Source organism: Gekko japonicus, unplaced genomic scaffold, assembly GCF_001447785.1.
Source record: "Gekko japonicus isolate JY-2015 unplaced genomic scaffold, Gekko_japonicus_V1.1 scaffold1465, whole genome shotgun sequence".
Lineage (NCBI taxonomy): Eukaryota > Metazoa > Chordata > Lepidosauria > Squamata > Gekkonidae > Gekko > Gekko japonicus.
This window is the reverse complement of record NW_015171547.1, coordinates 60956-79920: the sequence shown is the minus strand read 5'-3', so window position 1 is coordinate 79920 and position 18965 is coordinate 60956. Positions and strand designations below refer to the sequence as shown.

At 40.7% G+C, this 18965-nt stretch overlaps 1 protein-coding gene across 1 annotated transcript in view; it reads right to left on the bottom strand.

Moving 5' to 3' along the window:
• Window positions 1-100: 100 nt before the first annotated feature.
• LOC107117551 (chloride intracellular channel protein 6-like) overlaps window positions 101-18965 on the bottom strand; it is a 20243-nt gene continuing 1378 nt past the window's right edge. Inside the window, 4 exon segments of the mRNA XM_015419687.1 lie at window positions 101-262; window positions 855-1036; window positions 9733-9839; window positions 10079-10204. Coding sequence (XP_015275173.1) covers window positions 101-262; window positions 855-1036; window positions 9733-9839; window positions 10079-10204 — 577 coding nt within the window.

Below are 18965 nucleotides of genomic sequence, written 5' to 3'. Positions count from 1 at the left end.
GGATAATTGGACAGGTTCATAATTTAAAACCATATGGGGCCCCTTGACTTTGCGGTTTTCTTTTTCATTAAACAGAATCAGAGAAATAAAACATTTTGAATCATTTCATTCTTTTTGCAACATCCAGATAAGCAAACTCTATTTCCCGATCTGCTGGACAAGTATTTGTAAATTCATCTCTAGCATAAGCATTGTTCAAATATCTCCAGATTCCAGTCATTTCAGATGGAAACTCAAAATTTCTATATTTCTTTGCAACAACCTTAAAAGAAGATAATGGAAGAAATCATTAGACACATGTGTTAAGTAATCCATAGAAAATGTAATTCCCTCTTCCCAATTTCCTGGTTGCTATAGGAGAAAAAAGAGCAATAGGAATAGAAAATAATACAGAATTAACAAAATTACAGTCACACATTTTCATGGATTTCATAAACTTTGTGACCATGATTTAAACATGCATGACTGCATTGCTGGGTAGGTCAGGCTCAATGTTTAAAGGAAACAGCTTTTAACAGAAAGGGAAGTTCCCTGTTTAGGCTGTCCCCTTAAATGCATACCTTGAACCTAATGATGAGAGGGACGAAATACTTTTTAAAACACATAAATAAAAGTATCTCACATAATAAAATTTGATATAAATCTGGGCTGAAATTAAAATGTTCTAATAACTACCTTTCTGACAAATTTGGCACAGACATCAAATTTGCATATATCATCAGAACTTGAAATATTCAGCTACCAGACTGCAGAAGGTTTGGGAGTTATTCCTATCTCTCCCCTTCTACACATTCTACTGCTTTATAGTGCAAAGGTAAGCAAGTACAATAACTGGAGGTGGGGAGAAACCATACCTTGATAATATGAAGTTTTGGCAAGAGATTACAATCTGCTAACGTGAGCTCATCATTATCCAGGAATTTCCTTCTGGAAACAGTGAGTTCTTCTGTGCTATTGGCATCAATTTCTTCAGGCAAGGGGTCATTTAAGTAGTCATTCAGTTTTCTTAAAGCCTTAAGCAAAGATTTTTCCAAATCTAAAAATTTTAAAAAGATTTTAAAATACATAAAAGTAATATCGTTCTTAAAGGACGCTTCCTCCCTGAACAGACCCACTCACCAAGCAAATTTGGCTTTTCAGGAGGTCTTGTTGGCTTCTGTCAGATCTTTGACTTTCTCCATAGCAGTACTTCTTATGAATGGGGGTCACTCTGATGCTAAAATAATACAAGTTGGCTTGCTGAAGTAGATAGACAGATTCCCCAGCTGCACTAAAGGGGCAGATGGCATTTTTAGGGTGATGCATGACCTGGGAAAATCAGGCAGGTAGTGAAGCATCCTTGAGCTGTCTCCTGTTGTCTGATGGAAGATTTGGCTTTCCCTCAGAGACCCCAAACACCAAATTGAGGGCTGTGGGCCAGAAGGTTGTAGAGCTATAACTGTGGGTATTATTGATGAACTAATTTGTGGTGAGGATTGAATTTTCATTGGTGTGAAACAAAGGGAAGACTTCAAGCCACAATACAAGATGGTGGTGGTGGGGTGCAGGCATGTGGCCTTTTGTTAGTGTAGTCTTTGTCTGGTCCTGGAACCTTAGTGGAATGAGCCAGAGGAGGATCAGAGACTGAGTCTGCAAGGAATACAGGAGATGTTCACTGGAGTAAAAGATAAATCTGTATAGTACTGTATTGTTTTATGTCTTGGCTTTGTCTAGCCAGCATTGCTATATTTTCCTTGGCTGTAAAATACTTCCTAACTATCTGTGTTTCCTGCTTAATTAGACATTTAATAGAATAAAGCTCTGTTAGAACCTAAAGTGCATGTACCTTGGTGGAAAGGAAATTCATTATAGAAACAAATCCAGACCATGTAAGCACACAGGCTGCTCAGCCACAAAAAGAAACAGTCCTGGGAAGATAGCTCCATCTCTAGTTGGGAAAGAGAGGGGAGCAAGGCGCCAGGAAGTGTTCACTCAGCTTCCTCTCACACTCATATACACCTAACTGCGATGGACTAGTATACACTGGGAACATTCCACTGACTGTAGTTTGTCTGGCAGTGTTGACTGCTACCCGAGTGCTGATTTCAGTTTGGATGAAGGGAGCCCAAACTGGAGTTTCCCCATGAATCCTGGCTCCTTTATAATTTAGCTCAGGTGCCTAGACAAAAGCAGCATGCTGAAAGGAATTGAGTACCAGGGGAGACAATATCGTGACAGTGGTTTTACGGTTGTATTTTATCTGTTTTAATTCTGGCACTTGTGCCTCGTTGTTAGCCACCCTGAGCCTTCGGGGAGGGCGGGATATAAATCCAAAAATAAATAAATAAATATTGTGATTTTTCTGGAAGCAACTTCAAGTCTTAGGGGAAGAACATTTTAAAAAATGCACTGGAAACAAATGAGGGATAAGACTATTACAGAAAGTTTGATTCATTTACAACCTTGGTAATGTCTTGCATCATTCACATACAACTTTTTTTCTAAATTCAAACTTGCCATTTTGAAAATATTTCTTGCCCATCACCTCTGTTTCAACAGTGTCTGATCATATTATATTATTATAGGATATATTCTATTATAACTCCTGGCTTTGTAATATAACAGATAGGATTACATTTCTGCTGTTTGGAAATGCCACCTTTCTAAACTTGTAATTCTTTTCCAGTTGCCTAAACTGGAAAAACACTACTAAAGGGGCCAGTACACGCTGCGTAGTGTGACACATTCCTGGAAGGTTGTTGTGCTAATCTGTTGTAGCCAAAACACGGGGAGGGCGGGATATGGCAAATTAAAGATTTTGTGGCAAATTAAAGCCATTCATTATGGAATAAGCCTTCATGAGCCAGAATGTACTCTGTCACTGATTTCTAAGCATTTCACCTCCCTGAATATAATATCTTAAAAATTGCCATACTTCAGTGAAAAGGTTCAAAGAGAAACTCTGAAAGAATGAAACAGTTCAGCTGGAATTTATTTGCAGATTTGACACTATCAAACTTTGGCTCAATAGGTACTGGGAGTGGCTAGCTCATAGTGATCCCCCCCCCAGATTTATATTCACTATTCAACTTGCTTTGCCAATTCATTGCCAGATGGGAGTGACCTACACCATACTCTGAAGGGTTATTTTACTATTGTGATTGGCTATTATATTTATTTGTGTTCTTTATTATGAAGTAATACATTACTTGGATTGTTGAGCTTTCTGGCCTTCCGTTGGCTGCTTCCAAACTGAGATTTTTCTCTGCCTTGGCCTCCAAACTGGAGCCGTACTTGTCCTGTTCCTGTATTTTCCCTGTCCTCAATATGGCTTTTTCCATATCCGCTTTACTCTGATATTTTGGGAATAAATGCAATCCAAGTGTGTTAACATGCTGTCTGGAAGGAATGGTACATATTTTTCCTGCCTTGCAAATATCCTGCCTACATCAGCACCTTGCATCATCTCCCTACCATTTTTCCCTGCTGGGCCACCAGAGGGCACTTTGAGGGCTTTTTAAAATAACTGTAATTGTTATAGCACTATATGATGCTATCACCATGTAAGTATTTCAAATTTTAATAGAGCCAATAGATCACTATAGCAATATAGTGCACGTGTGAAGGACAAAACAAAAGGACAATGAGTCCTCATGGCAGCTGTGACACCCACGGCCTGAAGAGCCAATGTGGAACTGCTGCAAAGTACATCTGGAAGGAAATGAATGGGAGAAAAGATGGAGAAAGTATGCAGGAAAGCACCACATGTGGAAGCTCTGTTGCCACTGTGCACATCTTTGCATTAGCAGCAGCAGTGGAAGCGACATGGAGAATCCTTGCCTGATAAAGCAGGCTTTGTAATAACATCATTCACACTCATGCACACATACACACTCACCACCCTGCTTCTGTCTGTAGCCATGTGCATAGATATTTCTGCCAAGTATGGCTAACATTTTGTGCATCTGACAAAGTGGCTCTGGCTCACAAAAGCATATGCAACAATACAGTTATTAATTTTAAGATGCCACAAAATTCTTGGGTGTTATGTACACCAATCAGATCCATCTGTGAAACACAGCCAGTTCTATCTGCACTGGGGGCATGTAAAACACTTTCCTGTGGTTTGAACTGAAATTATCTATGTTTAGGCTGACTCTGCTACAAAAATGTGGATAAATAAATACTTGATTTCCAAAACTTTTACTTAATTAATTATACGTAATGAGGGCTCAGATTGTCTTGCACAGTTCTCTCCATCGTTTTATTCTCACAACAACCCTGAGAGGTAGGCTAGGCTGAGGTAAGAGAACTATTGTCCTTGTACAGAAATATTTTAATACTAGGAGTAAGGCCTGTTGTGGGAAGAAATACAATGAGCTCTAGAAGGAAGCCCCAGGTGAATGTCCTGACTGTGGCTGGTGGGGCGGCAGAAGGAAGGGGAAAATAGAGGGAGGCAAGCCATGTTTATTTCCTTCTGCTTAGCTATAAGGCAGGGCTATCTCAAGTCATTTTGCTGCCCCAAGTGGGTAGTATGGGAGGACAGCCTCATGGTAACAGGTATGGTTCCCTCCACCCCTGACTTATGTTGATTTGGGGTTATGCAGTGGCAACTAATGTAGAAAAGCACCTCCTCCTATGCCATGTCTTCTGGGTTCCAAGGTCTGGAAAGTGGTTCCATAGCCAGTTACAGGGTTGGGAAATACCTGTAGATTTGAAGGGTAGAGCCTGAGGAGGACAAGGTTTGGGGTGGGGAGGGACCTCAGCAGGGTATAATGCCATAGAGTCCACTGCCCAAAGCAGCCATTGTCTCCAGGAGAACTGATCTTGGTCATCTGGACATCAGTTGTAATAGCTGGGAAATTTTCTGTAGGGGAAATGATGTGCTATGACTGGGGAACATGGTGATTTCTGGGAGATCTCTAGGTCCCACAGGGAGATTGGGATATGTATTTTACCTCAGGACACATTCAGTGACCCCCAACAGCAACAGCAAACTGTTTAGAATGTTAGAGGCAAAGGCCAATCAGGCCGCATATGCAAATAACCTCTGTGTTCTGACTTGCTATGGAGGGGGGGAGAGGAACAGCAAACTGTTTAGAATGTTGGAGGCAGGCAACGCAGCCAGTGGATAGGGAGACCCTCTGAGTGACAGATCAGGGAGCCAACTGATTTGGAAGCATGTGGAATGCTCAGGAAAGTCCATGACCAAAACACAATGATATATAAGGAGAGATTGCTTTCCCCTTTTCTTCTCCATTCTTCCAATCTAAAATGAATACTTTGCAAAGGAAATCTTGGCTTCATGTTCTCCTTGCAGGGTGTCTGATTAGCTGCTATTGGAAACAGGAAGCTGGACTAGGCCACTGGTCTGCTGCAGGAGAGCAATGCTTATGTTCTGAAAGAACTCAAATGTGAACTTGTGGATATCCTAACAAAAATATGTAATCTTTCATTAAGATCCGCCTCCATTCCTGAGGACTGGAAGGTAGCTAATGTCACTCCCATCTTTAAAAAGGGTTCCAGAGGAGATCTGAGAAATTACAGGCCAGTTAGTCTGACGTCGATACCAGGTAAGTCGGTGGAAACTGTTATTAAGGAAAGAATTAGTAGGAGTGAACAAACGTGGACAAGGGGGACCCAATAGATGATGTTTACCTTGACTTCCAGAAAGCTTTTGATAACGTTCCTCATCAAAGGCTCCTAAGTAAGCTCAATAGTCATGGGATAAAAGGACAAGTCCTTTTGTGAATCAAAAACTGGCCCCAATACCAGCACCAACTTACTAACCAACAGCCTGGCAAGAACCTAAACTATGGTGGTAGTTGACCATCTGGATGCCAAAAGAATGCCACCATCACTTATTAGCACTATTAGCACCTATGATTTTATATGTTGTGGTTCTATTTAAATTCTGTGTTTTTATATTTTGCTGTTTTAATATCTATATATATTCTGTAAGCCGCCCTGAATCTGCCTTGGCGGGGAGGGTGGGATACAAATTAAACAAGCAAACAAATAAATAAATGGAAACAGAGAGTATAAATGGGCAATTTTCTCAGTGGAGAGTGGTAAGCAGTGGGGTACCACAGGGATCAGTACTGGGTCTGATGCTTTTTAACTTGTTCATTAATGATTTGGAGTCGGAAGTAAGCAGTGAAGTGGCTAAATTTGCGGATGACATGAAGTTGTTCAGGGTGGTGAAAACCAGGGAGGATCATGAGGCACTACAAAGGGATCTATCGAGGATGGGCAAGTGGGCGTCAACGTGGCAAATGGGGTTCAATGTGGCCAAGTGCAAAGTGATGCACATTGGGGCCAAAAATCCTAAACATAAATAGACGTTGATGGGGTCTGAACTGGCAAAGACTGACCAAGAAAGAGATCTTGGAGTTGTAGTAGATAACTCACTGAAAATGTCAAGACAGTGTGCGACTGCAATAAAAAAGGCCAATGCTATGCTGGGGATTATTAGGAAGGGAACTGAAAACAAATCAGCCAGTATCATAATGCTTTTGTATAAATTGATGGTGCAACCTCATTTGGAATACTGTGTACAGTTCTGGTCACAACACCTCAAGAAGGATATTACAGCATTGGACACAGTGCAGAAAAGGGCAACTAGAATGATAAAAGGGTTGGAACACTTTCCCTATGAAGAAAGGTTAAAGCGCTTGGGGCTCTTTAGCTTGGAGAAATGACGGCTGAGGGGTGACATGATAGAGGTTTACAAGATTATGCATGGGACAGAGCAGGTAGAGAAAGAAGTACTTTTCTCCCTTTCTCAAGGTACAAGAACTCATGTGCACTCCATGAAATTGCTGAGCAGTCGGGTTAGAACAGATAAAAGGAAGTACTTCTTCACCCAAAGAGTGATTAACACATGAAATTCACTGCCACAAGAGGTGGCAGCAGCTACAAGCATGGACAACTTCAAGAGAGAATTGGATAAACATATGGAGCTTATGTCCATCAGTGGCTATTAGCCACAAGGTATAGGGCAGGTGATGCGCTGTATTCTTGGTGCTTGGGGGGGGGACAACAGTGGGAGGGCTTCTAGTGTCCTGGACCCACTGCTGGACCTCCTGATGGCACCTGGTATTTTTGGCCACTGTGTGACAGAGTGTTGGACTAGATGGGCCATTGGCCTAATCCAACATTGGCTTCTCTTATGTTCTTAATAAAGGGCTTCAATACATTTGTACATAAATATACCAGAATTCATCATTGCTCTTTAGAGCACCAACTTGGGCAAAACAGAATTGGTGGGAGAATGTGATGGAATGAGCATGTGCTACTTGCTTTTATGATGCTGCTGCCCTAACCAGGGGCAGAGGTGAGTTCTTGCAAAGTTCTGAACCTGGTTCCGTCAGAGGTATCCCAGTGTGGTGTAGTAGTAAGAGTGTTGGACTATGATCTAAGAGATCCAAGTTTAAATCTCCATTCAGCCACAGAAACTTGCTGTGTGATAGGGTTAACATTCTCCAGGTGGGGGTGGGAGATCCACTGCTTCTGTGGGCTCCTGCCCACCGGCGGCCAGCTGGCTGATGGGAGGAAATTCCCCGTACCCATCCTCAAATATTGACGTAGGCATGTTGGTGACGTTGGGGGGGGGGATACTCTAGTTTTTGAGTGAAACTCTATGGTTTGAGGGTGATTTTACCATACAGTTTTGCCCCAAAACCAGCCCCAACGTCATCGGTGTGCCTACGTCACTTCCAGGTGACACATGCATGTCTCGCGATGTCTCCACCCACTCCTGGAATGCACCCTAAATCCCCTCACCAGCACAACGATTGGACCTGGCAACACTACTGCATGACCTTGGTCTAGGACTGCCAACTCTTGTTTGGGAAATTCCTGATGATTTGGGGATGGAGCCTTGGAACAGCAGAGTTTGGGGAGGCCAGGGACCTCAGTGGGGTATAATGCCATATAGTTACCCTTCAAATCTGCCATTTTCTCCCAGGGAGCTACTCTCTGTAGTCTGGAGATGACTTGTAATTCTGAGAGATCTCCACGCCCCACCTGGAAACCCTACCTTGGGCCAGTTTCACACTTTCAGCCTAATCTACCTCACAGGGTTGTTGTGAGGATAAAATGGGGGAGAGGAGAACAATGTAAGCAGCTTTGGGTCTCCTTCTGGGAGACACACAAGATATAAATGGAGTTTGTTATATCCCACCTTTCCCCCGAACCTCAAGGTGGCTAACAATGTGTCCAGAGGCATACAAATAAGGTGGCTAAACAACATACCCTCGAAAGTGAACCAGAGTCCAAAGGTTCTTTTGCAACCCAACCAATGCTCATTCACAGAGCAGCAACCTCATCTGAAAGCCCTGTGAAATTAAGTAGCTGTGCAGACCTTCCAAAGCAGCAAAGGCATCCTCTAGACCTCCTCTAGCAGTCCAAACCATGAAATTGGCTCACTGACCAAGAAGGACCTAAGCAGAACTATGGTGGATGAAAACATCAATCTATAAGTAGGCACTGAAAGAAGAAGCTGACAGCAGAACTAAATTCACATAGCTTGCTGGTTTCCAGATTTCACTGCTGGCCGATTACAGCTAGCTTTAATGTTGCTTTCAGCACTGTATTGTTAGAGTAAAAGATCATACATTTCCACAAAGCAATTTTTCAATAATCACAAGCTCAGCAGTATTATTAGAAGGTATGATCCATTAATATGAAATTCTTAAGAGGAATTTCAAAAATTATTTTTAAATATTTAACAGTCAAGTGCTATAGAATATAGAAATCTGTTGTGGTCCCTACTGTGTGTGCTGGCAGCGGCAACTTAAAAAATGGAATTATTTTATACTTCAGTATGGGTTTGTAGCCCAAATTAAATGCTTTGGTATTGTACTATATATTATCAATATTACAAATTATGTAGCAGCTAAAACTATTGCAAAAGGTGAAACAAAGTGACAAAAACCAGTGTACCACACATATAGTACTATATATTTTCCATCAAATGCCCATTTCTATTGCAAGTCTCTTTGCTTTCTTTTCTGAACCACTTTGTCAGCATGTACAGATGGGATACCACTGGGAATGGTTACATACTGCATTTAGAGAAATTGTAGCCTTTTACCTGAGAAAGGGACTACTGGTGATCACCCTCTTCCCTACCTCACACACAGGATATTCCCGTTTTTCTTCTTCTTTCTTGCTGAGCAGCCCCTATATCTATTTTCTTTTTATTTATTTGTCTTTGGCTATCCCACCCAATTGCATAGACAGACAGACAGACAGACAGACTGACAGACAGACAGATAGATACTGAGGGTAGAGACAAAATCACCTTCTTATATTCAACTTCTGAAATGACACATGAGAGGCTTTTGAAAGTTCAAAATAAACAAAATGTTTTATTTAACTTAGAGGAGAAAGGGTCAAGTGAAATCAGAGGTAGGATAGGAGAAGATGATGATGATGAGGAGACTGGATTCATACCCCGCCCTTCACTCAGAGTCTCAGAGCAGTTTACAAACTCCTTTCCCTTTCCCCTCCCCACAACAGACACCCTGTGAAGTAGGTGGGGCTGAGAGAGCTCTTTCAAGGACGCCTCTTTTTCAAGAACATCTCTGACAGAACTATGGCTTGCCCAAGGTCATCCAGCAGCTGCAAGTGGAGGCGTGGGGAATCAAACCCGGTTCTCCCAGATTAGAGTCCATACACTTAACCACTACACCAGGTGAACCAATAATAAAAGTCAGTAATAATGGTATGAAGTGTACAGGTACTTACTTTCATTGGCATCTTTTCTTGTGTTTTTTATGAATGCAGAAAATTTAGCAAATACGTCATTTCCTGCAGAGTATGACTGTGGATGGTTTGGTGCAAGTTTCGGATACCTGAAAAATTTAAGACATAAGAATGTTATCCTAATTCATTGTTTCAAAACATTTTGAATAGGAAAATCCTGAAGGGGTCTTACCTTTTAGCAAAACTAAACTGGCAACAATACATCCTAACACATATTAAAACCATAAGTTTTTATATAGGGTGCTCTTTAACACCCAGTTGCCTATGAGAAGACTATTCTGCATGACACCAAATATCTATATACTAAATCCAGCACAGTTGGCAGTACCTTGGTGGTGCTAATTTATCTTCTAAGAACTCCTCAATTTTATTCACATCTGTTTTCACTTCACCATCAAAAGTCATAAAAGGAGGGTTCGTTCCTGGAGCCAAATTCTGAAGGTCAGCCGGCTTCCTAAAAAGAGGCAAAATTGTGAGCAGGACCTTGCCTTTCTATATATATCCTTCTGTTTTAGGTAAACTATCTGTTTTGATATTGACATTATATCTAACTGATTCTTACCATTTCAAAAATTAGATGGTTTTTTCCCCTACATTATTTTTTTAACTTGTACTGATGTTTAACATTCATATTCATTCATACTCCTTTTCATCAATATTACATAACATAACCAAACATCAAATACTTCATTTCCCCCCTTTTATCATTCCCTCCCCCCTTCCCCTAGCAACCAGAAAGGGGGGGGGGATCTTATTATTATATCTGTAACCATAAGCACACCCTATGGAGTTTTATAAATACATCATTATTGCCCCCCTTCTCTTTCCCATCTTATATACCCAAACCATTTCTTTCTTATCTCCGCCTTATCTTCCCATGTCTTTTCCTGTTTTATTATCAATAAAATATCTGATTGAATCCATTTGTATAAGTACCAGTTCCATCTTTCCAGAGTTCATTTTAAAGCATCTTTCCATCCATATGCTATTACCGCATAAGCAGCTAAAATCGCAGGTGTCCTATACCATTTCAAGATTAATTTCATTTCCAGTTCTTTAAATTTCTCCATTTTTATTTCAAGTATTCCCTTCATTAAACTATTTACCTCCTGTACTGATAGGTTCATCTCCTTCTCTTATTTAGATTGTATTGTCCTGATCATAAAGTCCTTATCTTTATTCAATACACTATACACTTGCCTTGCAATACCCTTCTTGTTGTCATCTTTAGAACTATAGAGGTTTTCAAAAGGGTTATCCTCCTTATTTACTGCTTCAGAGAATATATTTTGTCTCAAAACATTATATAATCCCATAATCCTTAACCAATATTGTCCTATCACTTTCTCCAGTACTACTTGTATTGGGATCAATTTTCCTTTAAAGTTATACAAATCTTTTAGCCTAAAGAATCCTTTTTTCTAACTCCTTCCAAAAAGTTATCTCAAAAAATTTTAAATTCTTGATTTAAAGATGCAAGTGGAGCCCATTTCGAAGTCACTGGTATCCAAACAGCTTGTTTCTTTTCCCAAATCCTTAATATTGTCTGTCTTTGTCCTATCATATTTTCAATTTCTTTTTTTATCTTCCGTGTAAATATTCCAAATCAACCTGCTCCTCCACTTATAGTACCCCCCCTTATCACCCATTTCTCTAGACTTTTACCATCTATTTTCATCATCATTCTTATTTGAAAAACTTCATAATACCTTTCCAATTGTGGCATACCGCAACCTAACACTTCCTTTGGGGAGTATATCACTTTCCTTGCTAATCTGGTTTTCTTCTTCCCAAACACCCAGTTTTCAATTTTCTGATCCCATGTTATTAATTGTTTTCTGGATATCCACTCTGGGAGTACCTGAAACAAATACATCATCTTAAGTATTATAAACATTTTAACTGCCCTTATCTTCCCCGGTATACTCAAATGTTTTTTATTCCATTGGTTTAAATTTTTTTGTATCTTTCTCCATGCTATTTTGTCATTTATACCCACCAAGTTTTTAATATTTTTTTTATCATTACATCCAAGTATTTCAACCTCTTAGTTGCTAATTTCATAGTTACTTGGCTTTCAAACCGCTGGGTGTATATCAACAGATAACACTTTAACATCTATATATCCAATAGCCAAGTTGCCCCCTCAGTGCGGATATCTAAATCCGCACATCGGGGGCACTTGGGGGGGGCAGAGAGATTTTCCAGCACACTTGGAGCAGTCCCCAGGTATGCAGAAAAATCTAAAAAGTTGAAAAACCCCCCGGGGATATTTAAATCCCCCCAAAAGTAAATGCGTTCCCTGTGCATGCACAGAGAATGCTCTGGCCATTGGGGGGAGGCTCGGCAGGCACGGTGGCTGGGAGCCACTCGGGTGAGGCCTCACCACCGGTGCCCGGGGGGGAGCAGGAGAAGGCTCGGCTGGCTTGGCGGCTTGGAGCCACTTGGGCCTCGCTGCCGGTGCCTGGGGGGAGTGGGAGAAGGCTCAGCAGGCCCACGCAGCTTGCCACCAGTGTGGGGGGCGGGGGAGAAAGATTGGAGGGCCCAGCAGCTGGGAGCCACACAGGCCTCGCCACCAGTGCAGGGGGGTAGGGAAGAAAGACTGGCGGGCTCGGCAGCTGGGAGCTGCGTGGGCCTTTGCCGTCAGGGCTGGGGGGTTGGGGGGAGAAGGATTGGCAGACCTGGGCCTCACTGTCAGTGCGAGGGGGCAGGGGAGAAGGCTCCCCCGCAGCTGCTTCCTCCTCCTCCTCCTCCACATGGAGCACCTTCTCCCCCCCCGTGAGTATCACGGGTCCCCGCTTCTTGATATTTCTGATTTTTTAATATTTACCCCTAAACCTGAATATATTTTAAAGTCCTGTAATATTATCATAAGTTCCCTCAAGGCTTCCAGGGGATTCTCTAACACTAATAATATATCATCTGCAAATAAATTTAGTTTAATTTCCTCCTTCCCTATCCTTTATCCATGTATCCTAATACTATTTCTAATTCTGTCTGCCAATGGCTCCATGGCTATAATAAAAAGCACTGGGGATAAGGGACAACCATGTTTAACTCCTCTTTAAATCAATTTTTTGCTAGTATGTCCATCATTAATTTTAATCATGACTTTCCCTTCTCTATATATTTCTTTTAGTGTATTTAGAAAAGCTCCTTCAAAACCAAGTCTTTTTAGCACTTGAAATAAAAACACACGATTTAGTATATCAAAAGCCTTGTAAACGTCTAATTTCAGAAGGGCTATCCTTCTCTTATTATTATTACCATGGTACAAAGCATTAATCACATTTCTTATGGGATGACCAATAGATCTCCCTTTCACAAAACCATATTGATCCTCTCCGATTAACCTTGGAAGTAGCTTCTCCAATCTATTTGCTAACACCTTCCAAAAAAATTCTTGGTTTGCCAAGCTTATGGGTCTATATGAACTAGGATCCACTGGATCTGTATATTGTTTTAAAATTGTCATAATTTCCATCTTCCTCCAAGTATCTGGGGCTTTCCCTCCCCTCAATATCTTATTTCTGCATTTCCAGAACTATAAAGTCTCCCATCACTTTATAGAATTCTGCCGTGAACCCATCCAGACCTGCTGACTTCCCATTTTTTAAATTCTTAATAACCTTCAAAGTTTCTTGTTGTGTAATGTCTTCATTTAATATTAACAAATCCTCTTAATTTTATTATCTATGACTTCATCAAATTGCTTATTTTCTCCAACTGTAAATGTTTTGATAAAATTTTGTAAACACTTCTTTTATCTGATTCTCCTTATAAACCTTATTTCCTGTTTCATTTTTATGCAAATTATTTTTTTCCTTTCTCGCCTTCTTTTCAAGTAATTTACTAGCCTCTTCATTGTATTTGTATTACTACTTTGATATTCATTTTTCACTAGTATCTCCTTTTTCCACATAGAAAGTGAATCCAATTCCTGCAGTTCCTTTTTCAGATTATTCAATTTATCCTGAATTTGCTTTTCATATTTTTTTGCAAACTTCTCTGTAATTCTAATATTTCCTTTAACTTTTGTTCTCTTTTAATTCCCATTTTCTTCCTAAAATATATTTCTTTAGTAATACATATTCCTCTGATGACCATCTTCGCTGCATCCCAAATTATATCTTCCTCTGCTGATTGCTTGTTTTCTTTAAAATAATATTCCATCCCTCTTAATAGATCTTCTCTATCCTTCTGTTGTAAAAATATTTTGGGGTTAAATCTCTACCTTTTAATCTTCTGCTTCTCCTCCAACCTGATCTCTATACTAATTGGTGCATGGTCAGAGATACATATTGCCCCTGTTTCCACCCTGGTAACTTCCATATCATTGGTTTCTTTTATTAGGATATGATCAATACAAGAGAACTTGTTATGCCTTTTCGAAAAGAATGTAGGTTTTTTCTCTTCCTGCAATAGGTTATATACCCCTTTAAGTTTCCATTTATATAATTTTAACTTCTTATTATTCAGAATATCAATATTAAAATCTCCTACTATTAGTAGTTCACCTTCATAAAGTGATTGTAACCTTTGGAAAATTTGGTTCAAGAATATAGTCTGCCCTTTATTGGGTGCATAAATGTTTGCTACTGTATATTTTTTACTATTCATACCAAATTTCAAAAAAATAAATCTACCCTCTCTATCCTTGCTTTGCTCCAAAATATTAATATTCAACCTAAAATGTAATAGGGTAGCCACTCCCCTTGCTTTTTTTGTTCCCCGTGATTCAAATTGCATTTTCCAACTTGGTGATTTTAACAATGGCCTTAAACCCTTCCTACTTTTATGTGTTTCTTGGATGCACTGGATATCTATATCAAGGCCCCTTACCATTTTGTTTAGTCTATATCTTTTAACATCTGAGGCCAAACCATTACCTTTAAGGAGAGTAATTAATCATCCTCCCCATTCTGCTTTTAAAAACATTCTCCACTATGTGCTTTTTAGTCTTTGTTTTTTCCCCTCCTTATTCCCTGGCCGCTCCCTTCCCATAGCCCAAAGAACAGCTCCTTCTCAAGGAGCTGGATGAAGATTCAAGTTCTCCCTCCCCTTTTCGTTCTTCAAAATGCAGTCCTGCCTACTCATATTCAGCTCCCCCCCTCCATCTCTCAATACATTTATTTTAACCATTACCAGAATGCCGTACTTCAAAAAGAAAAAAAATCCCTTTATATCCCCTGTTTATTTTTACTTTTATATTCACATAAAAATCCAAAGTCTCCCATCTTCACTCGGTGGTTTTTTAGAGTCAATCTTCTCCTTCCTCTTCTTTTCCTTCCTCTTGATCTTCTTTATCTTCTCTCTCTGATTGAAACCCTTGTGAAGTATGTTTTATATTAAGTCTCTCAAATAATTTTTCTGCTTCTATAGGGTTTTTTGCATTCATAAGCTTCCCATCCTTGAAAATCAGAATAGTTGCTGGAAATCACCAAGAAAATAATATACCATTCTTATAAAGTTCCTGAGCATATGACCTCATCTGTTTTCTCTCTTGTAATGTTTCTGGCGATAAATCAGGATGAGGTATTACCCTCTGACATTGAAGTTGTAAATTCTTGATCTTCCTGAGAGCTTTCCAGACCTTATCTTGTATCTTTTCCCTTGAAAAGGCAATTATAATGTCTCTAGGCATGTCTCCTGCTTTAGGCTTCAGTTTCAAGCTTCTGTGTGCACACTCTAAATCATTTTTTGTAACATTTATGCCAAGTTTCTGAAACCACTCAATAAAAGTTCTTACCAGGTCTCTGGTAATAATGTCTTCCATTACTCCTGAGAGTCTCAAATTTTTACGCTGCTGCTGGTCTGATAAGGAGGCTACCCTTCTTTTTAGTTATTGGATTTCTTTTTCATTAGCTCTCACCTTTTTCTCAGCATTATCCGCTACTGTCTGAGCAGTTTTAATGTGCTCCGATGATTGCTCAAATTTATCTTGTAATTTTTTAATGTCGTCTCTAATGTTTTTTTCCATGTTTGCTTTAAGTTCCACCATATCTTTAGTTCCCTCTTTGCCACCATTATGAAGGAAGCCTTTAATTAGCTTAATTAGCTTTACAGAAAAGACTCACCCAGTCCAAAGTTATCTTTTCCTTCTTCAAGGTTTCCTCCTCCCTAGGATTACTCTGTTCATTCTTATCTCCAGGCTTTTTTTGGTTGTATTTTATTTTATCTGACTCCTTTCTCGGAGGGGTAGCGTGAGGCATCTAATCTTGCTGACGCATGCGCAGGTCCTCCATTTCAAAAATTAGATGTGGGGGCTAACATAGTCACTCACAACAGTCCAGAGTAAGGCAAGCATTCTAAAAATCAGTTGGATTCAACAGGTATACCTTTCAACTGAGAATTCCAGTACCATAGATTTAAGGCAACAGCAGGCTTTGCCACCTTAATTTCCATGGTTTCAAAAGTTTCAGGTGTACAAGTTGCTGTACATCAAATGTTCTTAATAACACAATAATAGGTTAAGTCATGTGTTTTGTGCTGTACTTACAGCTGATAACAACTGTAATTTCAACTAGAAAAGACAGCCCTCATACAAGACATGGCAAATAGATTTTAACAGCCTGCAAATTACATGCATGGTTGAACAGCCAGGACTGCCAATTGTGCCAACCCCCATGAGGAAACAAACTATTATGACAACAGCCAGCAATAAACAACTGTCTTCTCTTTTTAGAATAAATAAGCAGAGCAGGAGACATCTGCACACAATAGTTACTGAATGTATTGAACCAGTTTGAGTCATTTGAATCTGACATGTATATAACAATTGCCATGATATACTAATATTGCAATATTTGGTTAATATAGCCGTTTTGCCCAGTCATAGAAGAATTATACTGAGTGCAGTAAATAAATCTCCCAAGAATATATTGCAAAAAGTAAAAATTTACATTTATTCAAGTAGATCCAGTTCACATGCAAGTTACAGTCAAAAGAAGAGAAAGAAGCCTAATCTACTTTCCCTATCACAAATGGCCAGCTTCTCCAGCATCATCTGTATGGGAATATGAGGGTACTGTATCTACAGGAGAGACCTACAGAGAGGTGTGTCTCCATGGAAGGCCACGTGAAGTGAGAGTGAAAGGACAAAAAGAGAGGAGAGGTCAAAGGGCAGCTCCCAGGTTAAGACAAAGAGAGGCATTCCATTCAAGGAGATAACACCTATATATAACTCAGAGTGATAAAGCACCCACAAATGTTCAGGCGTGGCTCACTCCAACAACTAGTTCCCTTGAATTCCCAACTTTCATTTTTCAAGTCTTTAGGGTTTTTTATTGTGAAGATATAAAGGTAAAGGTTCCAATCATTTTGTACAGATTGCCTGGAAAGGAATGGGGAAGTGAAGCTGCAAGATGGCTGAATAGGATGCTCAATTGATTGTGTGGACACTCTGTTGTCACTGGAAAAGCTTTTGCATTTGTAATGGCAATGGATGCAACATGAAGAATTGTCACTGTGTGACTGAAGCCTGTCTGCTTATTTGGATTTTTATTTATTATTTATTTACAGAATTTACTCAAGTGGTTAAGACGCTGAACTGCAGGCTGTGGAAGGTCAGTAGTTCAGCAGTTCAAGACCCAGGTGCCGCAAGATGGAGTGAGCTCCCGTCTCTAGTTCCAGCTCCTGCCAACCTAGCAGTTCGAAAGAAAGAAATTGCAAGTAGATAAATAGGTACCGCTTTGGTGGGAAGGTAACAGCGTTCTGTGCGCCTTGGTGCTTAGTCATGCCGGCCACATGACCACAGAAATGTCTTCGGACAGCGCTGGCTCTTCGGCTTTGAAACGGAGATGAGCACCGCAACCCTAGAGTCGGATTGACTGGCTTTCGAGCAAGGGAACCTTTACCTTTACCTTTTTACTCTCATCAGGGCCACCAAGGTGGCTAATGGATTACAAACATACAAACTAAAAACACATCTTAAAACCATATAACTCCCCCCCATCATCAAAACATTTTAACTAAGTTAAAAAACATATACAACACAATACAATACATATACATAAAAACAACAATTAAATTTTGTCTGTGACATCACTACATCTAATAGTAAACTGGTCATTCCCCATGAGGATGATGCAAACAGCAAAATGGACTATCATCAGACAACGCAGGGATTTTTAACAACTATAAATGCACTATAAACTATAAATATGACTTTGTAAATCACCCATGATTTTAAAAGCTGTTGTATATTTTACATAGTCGACTTATTTTTAAAAGCCTAAAAAAACTGACCCAATGAGGACTAAACATACTCCAGGAAAGACAATATTTTAAGCAGGGCTATTTTGGGGGCGGAACACACCAGAATGGCGTTCCGGCTGTGATCCGGCTTGGCTACACCCCTTGCTCCCAGCAGCCCTCAGTTGGCCGCCAGAGCAAAAAGAAGCGAGGTGAGTTTTCCTGGCCCACCCGCTCAGGGCACCCCAAGCCTTGCTGGTGTGGGGGCAGTGGCGGCAGCTTGATGGGCGTGTGGGGGTGGGCCATGGGGAGGTGGTGGGGGCTTGATGGGGTGGTGGGTCACAGGGTGGTGGTGGTGGGGAGTCCCTTTAAGTACAGGGAGCTGGAAGGCCTTGCGCACCCGATCTCCGCTCGGAGATCGGGTGCCCAGGGCCCTTTCAAGCCAACTCCCTGCACTTTCGGGGAGTCCCTTTAAAGTGCAGGGAGCTGGGAGGCCTTGCGCATCTGATCCATGAGCAGAGATTGGGTGCATGCGGCCCTTTCAAGCCAGCTCCCTGCACTTACAGGGCGTCCCTTTAAGTGCAGGGAGCTGGGAGGCCTCAAGCGCCCGATCTCCAAACGGAGATCAGGTGCGTGGCCCGCAGCCACCCCTCTCCCTCCTCTTTCTCAAGAGATAAGGGAAAGGGGTAGCTGCAGGTGTTGGGGCTTCTTTCCTTGTCTCTCTTTCTCTTTCTTTCCCTTTTTCTTCTTTCCTTCTCTCCCTTTTTCTTTCTTTTCCTTTTTCCTTCCTTTTTTCCTTCTCTCTTTCTTTCCCTCCTTTCCTTCCCTCCTTCTTTCCTTCTCATTCTCTCTTTCCCTCCCTCTTCTCTCTCTCTTTCTCTCTCCCTTTTCCCCTTGGCTTTCTTTTCCTCCTTCTTTCCTTCTCTTTCTTCCCCTTTCCCTCCTTTCCTTCTCTCTCTCTCTCTCTTTCTTTCCCTCTTCCTTTCCTTATTTCCTTCTCTCCTTCTTTCCTTTCCTCTTTC